The sequence below is a fragment of the Bactrocera latifrons genome, unplaced genomic scaffold, assembly GCF_001853355.1.
Source record: "Bactrocera latifrons isolate USDA-ARS-PBARC rearing strain unplaced genomic scaffold, ASM185335v1 scaffold_249, whole genome shotgun sequence".
NCBI lineage: Eukaryota > Metazoa > Arthropoda > Insecta > Diptera > Tephritidae > Bactrocera > Bactrocera latifrons.
In genome coordinates this window covers 322,757-336,153 of record NW_017536063.1, presented here as the reverse complement: position 1 = coordinate 336,153, position 13,397 = coordinate 322,757, and the positions used below count along the sequence as shown (strand labels likewise).

The window sequence follows — 13,397 nt, the reverse complement described above, 5'->3', positions numbered from 1 at the left end:
ATAAATATAAATAAAGGGTGATCCATTTCGAGGTTTCCTTTTTTTTTTGTAGGAAAACCCACAGAAACTTGAAATTTGTGGTGGAATATTGATTATCATTCGAAGGAACATTCTTTGGCATTTATTCTTTGAAGACTATCTCTTTCAAATGTTAACCGAGGCTACGTCTCAGATGGTCCCTGCGTTGAAACCCATTTGTAAAGATTTGTTCGAGCATTTTGACTGGTAAATAAGGAATGACAAGCGTAATATTTTGCTCCAAGGCCTGATTGGAAGCGGGATTGTCCGCACAGACTTCATCGTCTTGTTGAAATGTCGCCGCGATCACAAGCTTCAATTTCAGCTATCAAATAGTCGGTTATCATGGCACGATAACGGTCGCCATTAACGGTTTATTTATCATCGGCATTATTTTTGAAGAAATATGGACCGATAATACCACAGGCCCACAAACCACAACATACCTTTTTTTTACTGGATGAAATGACAGCTCTTGGATCTCTTCAGGATGCCCTTCGTCCCAAATCCGGCAATGTGATATATATCTACTGAGTCACAAATGGGCCTTATTGCTGAACAAAATTTGGATCGAAGGTCGAGCGGCTTCAGTCTTTCACAAGCTGTATTTTGTACGCTTTCAATTTAAGGTTTCGGCTTAAAATGCGCCAAGTCATTTTATATGTAATTTATATGACTAGAATATGCGAAGAAAACTATAGATTATAGGTCTACATCGCAATTTTTCAAAGTTTCCAATGCAGTAGTTGATAATTTGCTGTCATTTGATTTTTGCTGCTGCCCCCACTGACACTGCCAATGACCAAGCGTACCTTTGAGCTTCCAACATTGTAAGACCTTGTCATTATCCAAAAGGTCTTTGAATCTATCTCTCAAGCAGTCAATGAGATTTTCCATTACTTTGGATTACAAAGCACACAATTTTTCCGGAAGCAGCAAGCTCAGTTGAAATTCGTCCAATATTTCTCTAGAAAAGCGCGTGTTCAAATCTTCGCCGAATGTATCCAATAGAGGAATATAGTCTGAGACCCTGTAGTATTCCTCGCAAGTTCCCACGCAAAAATAATCTAGATTTATCTTCGTCAACTTCCAGTTCTGCCGCCTTTTTTCGTATCTGAATAAGTGGATCGAAAATGTTTCTCAGCTTTTTGCCTTCGGAACGTTACAACCATCGTGTCTATTATGTTTGATGGCTTTACTAGGTCGATCGAGTAAGAGAGAGTTGGGTAAAAAATCCCAATTATAAATTCAAATTTGCACATGGCTGCGATGAGTATCATTGCTTCTCCCGCTGTTTCCTTATTTTTCCAGTTTTTAATTTTTGTCAAAGCTTTGAAGATCAACGACAATTTTGTAGTAAATTGGGTAACTGCGTCGTGCCGTGGGACCCATCCTGTTTCACATAACTGGTTAAGTTATTCGCTAAGTATTTTTCCTAATGCGAAAGACCGCTTGGGATACGTCTTCTAAATTATAAAATTATTACACAAAATTTGTTCACCTTTCTTATGGTATTGCGTACCATCTCGATTAATCGTATCTTAGCAGATTTGTGTATGAAGCGTCGTGAATAAATAAAAAAAAAACGAATCCAAGCCAATTTTTACTACAACTTCTAGAAAAAAGTTGATGCGCTATGAAACCATTTTTTAAATAAATTGAATTATAAATAAATTATAAAAACTTTACTCTTGCCGGTTCAACGTAACACCACTTTTCATAAGTTTATGGGCGAAGGAAAAACGATATAATAGAAACTACTCCTAACGAAAAAGAAATTTGAGTTTTGGTTATAAAATGGTTATATATTTCTTGTAAAATGGTTATGAAATGGTTATGTTTGAGAGCAGAAGCTGAAAATTTCTATGCCATACGTTGTAATAAATAGTAAACAATAAAAGACTCAATTAAATTTTTTTTGATGATATGCTTTACAGTTTTAGGTGACGATATGTAGGAGTTTATTTATAATGAATTCTTTGTTAAAGAACTACATGTCCAATGCCTAAACAGAAAATTTTACAAATCTCACGTTTATTTCATTTCATTTCATTTCACACATACATCTGCACAGTACTGAGGAGTATATGATTTGTGTGCGGCCCTAGCACAGCCACAGTCGCAGCACCAGCTCAATGAAACGGCATCATCAACCCTCAACACACGCACGCAGCGACTACGTTTGAAGATGCTCAACAAAAGCTCGAACGTATGAGGAACCGGAAAGACTTTCCCCAGTGCCATTTTCTCAAACTATCCAATGCTTGCTTTACACACAACATTTGCTGAATCTATACTATTTACATGTACTGTATACATACATATATTTAGGCAAAGCATTGATATGCGGCTGCAACCGCAGGCTTTATGTACCTTAATATTTTTTAATAACTATAAGGATATAGAAATATTATATTATGTAATATATGTATGTATAACGGAATGCAGCATTCACTCGTACATACGCCTATGTATGCATATATGAGTGCATAAAAACGAAATCAATTTGCCATTTGAAAACTATATGTACTGTAATTATTTACAAATATTACATAATAAATCAAAGAAATATATATTGAATGTCCTAAGCCTAAACAAATCACATATTTATAAATTTAAAATTTAGAAAATCACTAAAATTTCACATATGCTATAGTATATATATATAGTATATGTAAGGGATTCAGTTTGAAAGTGATTTATATATTATATATGGCTCTATTTATTATCTTCGTCAACAGTGTTCTTTTTTCTATGAGACAGTTCAGAAAATTCACCTGGTCTGTCTTCATGTAGCACGGAGAAAAGTCCACCTGATTGTAGAATTTCTGTCGTTCAATAAGATTTAGGGCATACTATATATGTAAGGAGAGACATAATATAAATTTAAGCAAATAAATATGTATGCATGTATGATATTTATTTTTAGATTCTGAAAATTTTATTGTAAATAAAGTAAAAAAAGAACGGTTTACTTCGGCTGCACCGAAGAGCTAATGCTCCTTAATAGTGCATTTCTTGAAGCAACTCTTGTATAGCTAAATCAGAAAACTTATATACTATAGTGATGCGATCTAAAGAATATGTTCAAGGATTGTAGCGTTATCTCAGAAAATAATTTATGTTAAATTTTAATAAGATATCTTGTCAAATAAAAAAGTTGTCCATAAAAGCACATGAAATTGATCAATCAGTTATATATGACAGCAATATGCTATAGTGATCCGATAACGGTGCTTTCGAAAAATGAAATTTGAAAGAAAAATGGTGAATTCTCAAACCGAACTTTCAAAAATTTTGGGACTGGCGTGTTCGATTCGTACTGTCTAACGCTAGACCAGCAGTTCAAACAGACTGTAAGCACTTACGACGTACACTTGCGCCCTCTAAAGGCGGTGTAACTGTGCACAAATGCAAGAGCTTTAAGGATACTTACTTCGTTGTTCTCACATACTTCCTTTCCAGATATTTTTGCCTCATAAGTTTGTATGGCTACAGTAAATGCACGAAATGCTTGTGCTTCTTTTCTAAACAAGTCGCGCATATAAGGCATATGCCAATATCTTAGGCATTCATCATGCAAGTATTTAGACTGCATTGGGCTATAATACCCGGTAAGAGTATCATCAACCAGATCAAAATCACACGTAAAAAATGGTGGTGTTTCATTAATAAGCACTGCACTCTAAGAAAAAATCATTTATTCAATGAGTTATAGGTATATCGGCTGGTACAACTATTCATTCGCTTACCCGCACGACAAATAAAAGCATTACAAGTAAGCAAATATTCATCCTCAAAGACAACAAATAAAATTAAAATAATTTTTTTTTTTGTGTTTTATGAAACAAGAATTGAGAATGTAAATGAATTAAAGAAAAAAAAGATTAAGACATGAAACGTTTCTAAACTGAAAAACGAAAATAATTGCAGGAAATGATAAAAAAATAAAATAAAGTATTACTCGCACATTTGACACACCCAATCACATTAAGGAGGCGCACTTGTGGTTTGAAAATTTTTAAAATATGGGCATGGATCCGCGCAATAATAAGTTATAAACAATATAAGCTGAAGACTAAAGAAAAGAGGTATTACTCAAAAACTCTACCAAAAGATGTGGCAACTAACAGAAGGTTTCAAGACCGAATCTTACTCCTCTAGAACCCCCAGAGTTGATCTACTTAGGTACTGATGCCCAGAGCATACTAAAATTATGGCAAGAACATTTCTGCAGCCTGCTGAATTGCAGTGAAACGCCAGGAGAAGGCGGAGTCGATTCTCCAAACGATGACGCTGGCGCAGACGTTCCGTTGCCAGATTATGAAGAAGTTCGTATAGCCATTACCCGTCTGAGGAAAAACAAAGCTGCGGGGACCGTTGGATTGGACTGAGTAGGCAACTAAGGCAACATAAAGTCCTCTCACGACGAATAAAAAGAAAATTATGCAATAACCAACTGCTCATGGTACCAGGGAATATATATATTTCTACCAAGTTTCATTAATATATCATCTTATTGGTATCAATTAATTTCTCAGAAAACAATTATTAATCTGGCAACTCACGAATAATTTTTTGTATTGTTTTTATAATTTCCTGCAATTATTTTCGTTTCTCCGTTTAAAAGCGGAAACAAAGCCAACTTCATTCGTGTCTTAATAATTTCTTCAGTTTCAATTCTTGATAATAATTTAAATTTCATTTATTTGTTGTCTTTGAGAATGAACATTTTTCCAGTCGTACTGATTTTATTTGTCGTGCGGGTAAGCGAATAAACACAAATAAACACACTTATATGATTTTTTCTTAGTTTCTTGCAGTGCTCAGCGATGATACACGATTATATACGTGTGATTTTGATCTTGTTAGCACAGACGGTAAAGGATATAGTAGCCCATTGACGCCTGAATTCTTGAGCACAAAATGTGCTGCTATCTACGACAAAAGGTTTACAGATAAGCATACCTACAATATGTATCTAGAAGAAGCGAAAGCATTTAAGGAATTTCTAATGGCGATTGAAAGTTATGAGGCGAGAAAATCCGGAAAGGAACTGTGTGCGAACAAAGAAGTGAGTGTGTTTGGAGTTGCTATTTACTTATGGGCAATTACACCTGCTTTGGAGAAGGCAAGTGTAGGTCGCAGGAGCTTTCAGTCTGTTTGAACTGCTGGTTTAGCGTTAGACAGTACGAATCGAATATGTTTCTCAGTCCGTCGTCGTTTTACGTGCGCGATTTAGTTCCACAGTTGTTGAAAGTTTGGTTTGAAATTGCACACCACATTTTTGGTTTGTATGGGGAGACGCTAAATCCAATTTTCTAGCATAAATCAGCCAATACTGCTGCAATTTCGCATTCCTTATTCGCTTGCTTGCTGGCATAGACGATAGACTGGACGTAGTCTCACAGGAAATAGTCTAACGGCATCAAATCGCACGAACAAGACGGCCAATTTACTGGGCTATTTCGTGAGATAACACGTACATCAAACTTGGTTTTCAATAAATCGATTATGACATTCCTGTTGGGACCACAATTGTCCAAGTCCATTTCAACCAATTCGGTCCAAAAATATACGGTTAACAAGGCGATTACCATTCACAGCAACGTGCTGGCCTTGGAAGTAACGACGCTGGCTCATAAACCACACCAAACCGTAATTTTTTCGAGATGCAATGGTGACTCATGGAGTCCATGTGGATTGCTGCTTGACCAATAACGCATATTTCGCTTAGTGACGAAGTGGTGCTCAGCCCAATTCGCAAACATACGACGATTTTGGTGGTAAAGCAGCTTAAGTTATTACAGTAGTTTGATATTGTAAGGGGGTAGGCCAAACCTTTTTTTTTTTTTGCCCTACACTATTCGCTAAATTGTTCATCTGACAGGACGATTATGACGACCATAAATTGGACGTAACGCTCTTAAAGTTGAGGTCACTGATTAGAAAATTTGCTAGTAAATTTTAATAACGTCGACTCTTTTTGGATCGTATATCTTTCCATAATGAAATTCCAAACCGTAATGTCGAGAAAAGTCAAAAAAGTCTATTTTAGAAGCGTCCCTACTGAAAACCCCGTTATATCACGTACTACCCATACAAACATTACTATTTATATGCTTAAATTCATATTGTGCCGTTCTTTATGCATGTAGTATGCGCTCGATATCGGGGAACGACAGTTTTTCTACAAGCAAGTGAATTTGTGTGACTGCTACAAGAAGAATAATCAGGAAACTTTTCTGAAGTGCCTCACAGAAAAACGACGTGAACTGGCGAGTTTAATAAATAATTCCGACTACTACTAAATTGGTTCGTATTTAAAAAGCTATGTATGTGAAATTTTTAGTGAATGGTGTTTACAATATTTTTTAAATAAACTGTACGATTATACAAAATATAACATTTGAAGAGCGTTTCAGTGCACACACAAGCAAGCTCATGGATTTAGTTTGTTTGTGGTGTTACATATGGATACTCAAGCCAATATTTCTTTACGGTGCTTTACTATGGAGGACTGCTACCGCGGATGCCGCATGTAGGAGCCCATTGAAACGAATACTGCGGGAGCACTAAGAACCACTCCAATGGCTGCAGTTAAAAGGTTACTCCATCTGCCTACAATTGACTTTGCAATGGCAAGCTCGGCAGCGAAATCAGCTGTATGATTGGCGGCATTAGATGAATTTTCTACAAGAACCTTCGGGCCGAGCTCGTTAAATAGGAGATCGTTAGATAAAATAGACCACATACCTACATGTTATGTCTTGGAAAAAAATTTACAACTCACACAAAAAGAGTGCGCAGGCAACCCACCAGTGAACTTTCAACATCTACACTGACGGATCAAAAGTGGACGTCGGTAGTTGCCGGGATACTGCACTATCTTTCGGGCAGAAGCCTTTGCGGCTCGAAAACCTACGCAGGAAACAAAATAAACAAGTCCAATATATAGGTCGACGGCATTCAAATAATAATCTCACGTCGCATTGCGTTAGAAAGGAAGACAGTAGATATAGTGGAAAGTCGCCTGCATATATACCGGGGGAAATGAAATAGCTGTCTTACCTATCTTCCGAACAAATACAAGAAATACGCAAAACGCTAAAAAAGATACAAAATTAAATTTACAAAAACGCTGACGGACGGATCAGAGTTAGATGAAATGCCTTAAGGGCGTGCAGAATCGCCGTGATCATAAGCAAGGCATGGAGAGAAAATGAGCGTGCTCTTACCCACTTGGTCTCGAAGAGATGTTGGCCTAGTCAGAGGTCACAACTTACTGGCATCTCATGCAGGGATTATTAGCGATAACACACATGTGCTCGTATAAACTACAAAGAAGTAGACATGAGAGGGCACTGGAATACCTCTTCTGCTTCGGTACGGCCTTGTCTATAATCGCTTACCGACTAAGATATCTAGGAGCTGCGCAGTTCAAGGGACTGTATGAGGTATCAGAATTAGATATCAAATATTAAATCTAGCGAAAAGCGTTGATGTACTACACAACATAAGAGCTAAGTATTAAACAACCTCACCTTATCTGTAGGCTGTCCGTAGCTATAATACCCATTATAGGTTAAAATCTTCCCTACAAGAACTTGTTTTTAAACTCTTAGTTAGTATGAAAGCTAGATATTGGTACGATATCGGCATTTTTCACAAATAAGAAGCTCTAGCTTTTTGAGTAAAGTACATGAGGAGTAATTCAAATGCTAGCCTTTGGGCAAGAACTCGTGATGGTCCTTGCTTTGTTTAACAAAACCTTCACATTGGACCCAACTTGGCGCACTTATATCGATATTGTCTCAGACGGCAGATTTCATTCGGATGATTGAGCTTCGGTTTCCACGTCCACAAGCAATCTCTGGAGGAGATTTGGATCGTCGCGGAAGAAGTACAACATTTCCTAAGTAATGTTAAGGCGAAGCTGCTTTTGTTCGAAAGTATGCAATTTTGCAAAAAATTTAAAGCAAAACCGCTGTCAAAAATTAGTAAACCATTCAAAATGGCTGACCTTGTTAATATTAGAAAAGGATATGAGTAGCAACTTAAGCCAAAAAAGCTGTAGTGTTCCACCAGAATAATACGAGTCTTCATAGAAGTTTGATTACTCGCGAAAAGCTATTACAGCTTGAAGGGGATTTGCTATTACACCAACCATACTCTTCAGACTTGGCACCATCGGCTTACTACTTGTTACGATCTCCGTAAAATTTCTTGGTTGGGAAAAACTTTACCTCATATCGGTACGACAAAAACCACTTCAGCGAGTTTTTTCCCGTCCTGTCCCAAATATGGGAAAAAAAAATTTAATATAGGATTTCATAAAATGTTTTATATAAAAAAAATGGATTTTAATTGCAGTAAAAACGAAATTACTTAGTGAACGACGCCATAAGCTTCTTTTGAGCTAGTTATGCAAGTTTTTAGAAATGCCTGAACCATCGAATGTGATATATTTTATATAGTACTTCTATTCAGAATTATTTTAGTAAAGAAAAAAGTCAATAAAAGGTCCGTACTCTTCAAAATTTAATGTTCTTTAATAATCGGTGAATCGTTTTGAAAAGTGGAAACAATATTGGCTGAAAATGACACTTTCAGCCGAAACCAAATGGCCAAAATTCAGACCGTTTGAAATCTATGGGAAAGATCGAAAAGTGTGGAAAATGATTGCCACATGAATAGAATGAAAGACAAATGGAAAACCGAAAACACGCTTGTGAAATTTTGCTTCAAAGACACGAAAAAAGATCAGTTTTGAATCGAATTGTCAATCGCGATGAAAAATTAATTTATTTTAAGAATCTTAAATGGAAAAAAGCATGGATTAATCTGGGGCAACCCTCAAAATCGCCTGCAACAACAGATCATTTTGGTAAGAAGGCAATTATCTGTATTTAGTGGGATCAGAAGGGTGCGGTATATCTTGAGCTTCTAAGCTTTGGGGAAACTTTTAATACTAATCGCTACAGACAACAAATGATCAATTTGATTCATGCATTGATTGAAAAACGACCAACGACGGCAAACGGTTCAGGGTACAAAGTACTTAGCTGGGCCTTCCATAGTCACATGCTGCCTACGCACTACTGCGACCTTAGCCTCTATGGCTGAACAAGTTCGCACACTGCGTCGCCACTTCCCCACTGCGGTCAACAAGGGACCTCTACGGTCGATAAGAGCTCAATCAAGCAGCATGAGTCCCATTCTGATCAGTCCCTTCACCACCGATTCCCTTTGAGTGAATATTGTACTTGAAGTCAAACCACCACCCATTGCAGACGAAGCGCTCGAGTTGCCGAGAGAGGTCAATGCGCCGCTTCGTTCTGGATACTGTAGCAGGTTAAGCAYMTTCTYATCTGGAATCGACCCTGACATAKCAATCATAGGTCTARCGTGCGACTAGTTCCCAYATGACACTAACCACCTTTTTACATGTCCTGCAGKGTTAGKSTTACACATCTGACATCCCTCTCCTATGCTCCGACYCCGTRGAAACAGTATGTTTCCTGGWTCTACCATTGGATGACCTCAACAACTCAGCTCTTGCTTTTGCTTCGGCAACAATAATGTTTRACTATAACAATAAATCCAAAACCGCAACTTTCTCTTTTCAATAAGTACTTTATTTATCAACTACAATTACAATTTATCGCTTGTTAAAAAAAGAAAACAGTGTCACTGTATATCCGACTGCCTACGATTATACAATTCGCACATATTTTTAACGTACAAATTTTGTTACATAAGTCAATTTGTATAACCAGTACTTAAATATTAAACTTATTTCTTATATATTATAAATATTTATAATTTAATCATTATTTATTATGCAATTCATTACTTATGAGAATATTATGCTGCTTTTTTTTTTATTAATATCTTTACTTTCATTATACGCAAAGCTACTGAAAACCATAACTTAGGTTATGTAGAAGCGCTAAAATGAATGCAAATAAACACACGTGCATATTTGTGGCACAGATGCCGCTTGAAACCTGTCTAAGAATGTAAGACAGAACTGTTAGTACAGGCTTTCAAAAAACAATAATATGTATGTAAACATGTGTATGTGCATTTACGATTGCRAAATTGTTTGAACAGACATTTGACGTTAGAGCAATTTAGTTTCTTATAAGCAAACATATTTTATGTKTTTTTTTTTAGTTTTTTTCTTRCTAAATATGCATAATTGGCTAAAATACCGGTGATATACCGGTAAAACATTGGTGATATAACGGTTGAATAGCGGTTAATTAAATAATAATTCTCATGACTCTCRAGTGAATGCTTTTTGATATGCGTAAAGCTATGTTTACAACTACAGTTGGTCTTATAAACACAATTCAATTAGTTTATGCGTTTAATATCAGTATTATGGTGTAATCATTTTTTTAATTATGTTTTTTTTCGTCATATTTTCACTTTTTCCAAATAAGGTCACATTGTATCACTAAAAATCTCTTAAAACTAGTAGCTTTCCCCCTTTCAATTTATGCTAACATTTTTTTATTTAAATATATATTTTTTGCTTAGTTACAAGTCGTTATTCTCAGCATTTAAGAACGTGTCACCTGCGCCTTAAGCGCATAGATTAAAAAAAAAAAAAAAAAACAAATGTTAGAACTATTGTTGTATTGGCCTAAAATGTATGCGTTCATTTTGTGTTGTGAGGTTATGTTCTTTTTCACTTCATTTATAGTATATGCATCTAATAACTGTCAATGGGTTCTATTTAAAAGACACATACACAATTATGTAATATCTAAACGTTAGGCATATTTAAAATCTCGCTGGTAATTCGAAAATATACGTTTGTAYACAGAAATCATAGTATGAACACACTGTATGTTGCTGTCATGTAATATGTCATGTAGGTATATACACACTTAAAAATGTATTAGGGTGGGTAAAGAAACCGTATATATTTCTTTAGTCTGGTTCGCTGAAAAATTTTGTTCTTAGACACCTCTAGGAGCGAATAATTTTATARCCTTTTTGTCAGAAAAATTGSTTTTTGGACACCTATAGAAAAGTCTCCGCAAATGTAAGCTCTTAATTATGACGGGAATGTCATCCGCCTAAAGGTTTTCTATAACTTTTCCTCATTCTCAATTAGAAAAATTTACATATATCTCGCTTCCAACTACTTGAAAAAATATCAATTTCAGAGTTTTTAAAATTGATTGTTATACAAAAATTTTACGTAACCCTAACCGTTTAAAAGATATTAATGGTTAATGTTTGATTATTTTAAGGCAAATTAAATCAATGAAAAAAATATATATATATTAAACGGTAAACTTATGGCTTGTAGGAAACTTATTGCTCTACAAAATTGTCTAAATCTTTTTGAAGTGCGTTCAATTTCCTACCAAGTCTATAAAACGCGCTATTTTTTCACGTAACGGGAAGCGATATTTGAATTCTTCTTGGATGAAATTTTTTAGATATGTCTCGAAATCCGTTTTTCGAACTTTTTAAGAGCTGTCTCTTATACACATCTAGATGTGTATAAGAGACAGATATTTTGCATGTTCCTTATCACAAACATCGGCAACCATACTTCAACATATTAATTTAAAAAAAATATATATATATATACATACATATATATGTACACTACACATAATAAAATAAAAAATATTAAAAATCCCCAACTTATGTGTGCTACCAGGGTTGCAAATAATATATAWAAAAAAAAAAAAAATTATTAAATAAATATTTGTATACCAGTTTAAACAAAATTTAATTCCAAATATGGCATTAAAAAATTTATTCCCAAAACCGAATTTAAAATAAATTCTTAGATTTAGATTTTCAATTTTTAATCACAACATTTTGGATGTGGAATTACTTTATGATTTATTTTTATTATTTAATAAAATTTTCAATTTTTAAATACGATGTTGAGATAATTTTCTTTTTGTAAATTTCAATAAATTGAGAATATGTTTCAATAAAAAACAATTAAAAAATAAAATCAATTAATTAATAACTGAAAATTTAATTTGTCATACAAAATGTTTGAATTAAAAAATTGCACCCTGGCGCTTACAAAAACATTTGTCTTTCAGCAGCTTAAAATACAGCAAATATTAAATTAGTTTTTAAAATTGTTGTATGTGCGTAAATATGTTACATAATATTCGATTGAATTCGTAAAACAAAATAATTTGCAGGCTTTTTCCTTAAACAGTGTGTAATAAAATGCTATAAATATAATTTATGTATAAATGTATGTATATTAGAGTAAATAAAAATACCTAAGTTAAATACAAAACAATTGCACTAATAGTTGTTAAAAACAAAACACGATACATATTTATAAATATCGCATAATTTGCTCTTAGGCGTCTCACTGCTGCACTTTGTCTTTCCAGCCATACAACAGATTTACATTGACTAATTTTCATCGATTAACTTTTTAACAAAAATTGTGGCTGAAAACCAGACATAATAAAAAAAATCAAAAAGTAAAAATTCGACAACTCCGGCTTGAATATGAATTTTACACTGCTTAGGCACAAATCGATCCAAACTGAGTAATTGAAGATTTTTATATACCTGCGTATACGCGTACATACATATGTACAAAATGCTGCTTAGGTCGGCATTCATTTAGTAGTAATATCAAATGCATTCGCCGGGATGTTGCGCACAGAATTTAGGAAATATGGGCTCCGCCTCCAGGCCCAACTCGACCAGCCGATTGCGAAACACGGACATGCGTTTGAAGACATCCTGTGGCACGGCATCGAACTCCCGATCATCCTCCAAGTCGCTCCATAACCTAAAATATTTGCACATTTTCAAAATCAAATCACATGCTCACACTCAAGTAGTGATAGTGGGGACTTTACCTTTCACCCAGCGCAGCAGCACGCGGCCATAATCGATTATCCAATTGATACTCGTCGGTTTGCTCAGTCCACATACAAACTTCGCCGCCTAATACCTGAAATCAAAAAATATAAATTATGATAGATTACGTAAATACAAGTATAGGCATAAAACGTTTAGGAAAGATAGATATAACTCCAAAACTCTAACAATGTGCATAAAATAAGAAATTTCGTTTTTGGGCAAAATCATGAATTAATTACACTATTGATATTAAATGACCATATGCTAAGGTATTTACTTAGTTCCACTGAGTTATTTAAGTTTGTATCAGTATATTGGGTGTATTGGATCGTGGGTGTGGCGTGAGTGTTATAAGCCGATCTTATCTACTTTCACAAATTATATTAAACTATTTTATTTGAATGTCTCTCCCACTAAAACTAACTCCTAAAGAGTACAAGATGGTTAGATTACAAGACCATAGGAGTACTAGACATATGTTCGCCGTTGTTATTGTAACC

General features: G+C 34.9%; 4 protein-coding genes across 5 annotated transcripts in view; 2 read left to right on the top strand and 2 right to left on the bottom strand.

Annotated features, from left to right (window-relative positions):
• The window catches only part of LOC108969319 (diuretic hormone receptor), a 22,897-nt gene extending 20,312 nt beyond the window's left edge, over positions 1-2,585 (top strand). The window contains exon 12 of the mRNA XM_018933957.1: positions 2,093-2,585. Coding sequence (XP_018789502.1) covers positions 2,093-2,126 — 34 coding nt within the window. The 3' untranslated portion in view covers positions 2,127-2,585. The remainder of the gene's footprint in view (positions 1-2,092) is intronic.
• Positions 2,586-2,706: 121 nt separating this feature from the next.
• On the bottom strand, positions 2,707-3,893 carry LOC108969326. Its single transcript, XM_018933965.1, has 3 exons — positions 3,771-3,893; positions 3,455-3,703; positions 2,707-2,873 (listed from the first exon to the last, which is right to left on the bottom strand). The coding sequence occupies exons 1-3, from the start codon at positions 3,810-3,812 to the stop codon at positions 2,718-2,720; spliced, it is 447 nt and encodes a 148-aa protein (XP_018789510.1). The 5' UTR covers positions 3,813-3,893; the 3' UTR covers positions 2,707-2,717.
• Positions 3,894-4,664: 771 nt separating this feature from the next.
• On the top strand, positions 4,665-6,401 carry LOC108969325. The gene is made up of 3 exons (XM_018933964.1): positions 4,665-4,784; positions 4,832-5,092; positions 6,177-6,401. The coding sequence occupies exons 1-3, from the start codon at positions 4,743-4,745 to the stop codon at positions 6,327-6,329; spliced, it is 456 nt and encodes a 151-aa protein (XP_018789509.1). The 5' UTR covers positions 4,665-4,742; the 3' UTR covers positions 6,330-6,401.
• Positions 6,402-12,000: 5,599 nt separating this feature from the next.
• The window catches only part of LOC108969334 (probable beta-hexosaminidase fdl), a 54,858-nt gene continuing 53,461 nt past the window's right edge, over positions 12,001-13,397 (bottom strand). The window contains exons 7-8 of one of the 2 annotated variants that reach the window (XM_018933977.1): positions 12,894-12,988; positions 12,001-12,823 (exon numbers count right to left, since the gene is read on the bottom strand). In XM_018933977.1, the coding sequence (XP_018789522.1) occupies positions 12,664-12,823; positions 12,894-12,988 (255 nt within the window). In that variant the 3' untranslated portion in view covers positions 12,001-12,663. The remainder of the gene's footprint in view (positions 12,824-12,893; positions 12,989-13,397) is intronic. The other variant, XM_018933978.1, reaches the window with a different exon arrangement.

Coding starts and splice junctions, on each gene's coding strand:
- LOC108969326 (XM_018933965.1), bottom strand. CDS start 3,812: ATGAATATTTGCTTACTTGTAATGCTTTTATTTGTCGTGCGG. Junction 3,704..3,770: donor TGCTTTTATTTGTCGTGCGG/GTAAGCGAATGA, acceptor ATTTTTTCTTAG/AGTGCAGTGCTTATTAATGA. Junction 2,874..3,454: donor AAGTATGTGAGAACAACGAA/GTAAGTATCCTT, acceptor TTACATATATAG/TATGCCCTAAATCTTATTGA.
- LOC108969325 (XM_018933964.1), top strand. CDS start 4,743: ATGAACATTTTTCCAGTCGTACTGATTTTATTTGTCGTGCGG. Junction 4,785..4,831: donor TGATTTTATTTGTCGTGCGG/GTAAGCGAATAA, acceptor ATTTTTTCTTAG/TTTCTTGCAGTGCTCAGCGA. Junction 5,093..6,176: donor AACTGTGTGCGAACAAAGAA/GTGAGTGTGTTT, acceptor TTATGCATGTAG/TATGCGCTCGATATCGGGGA.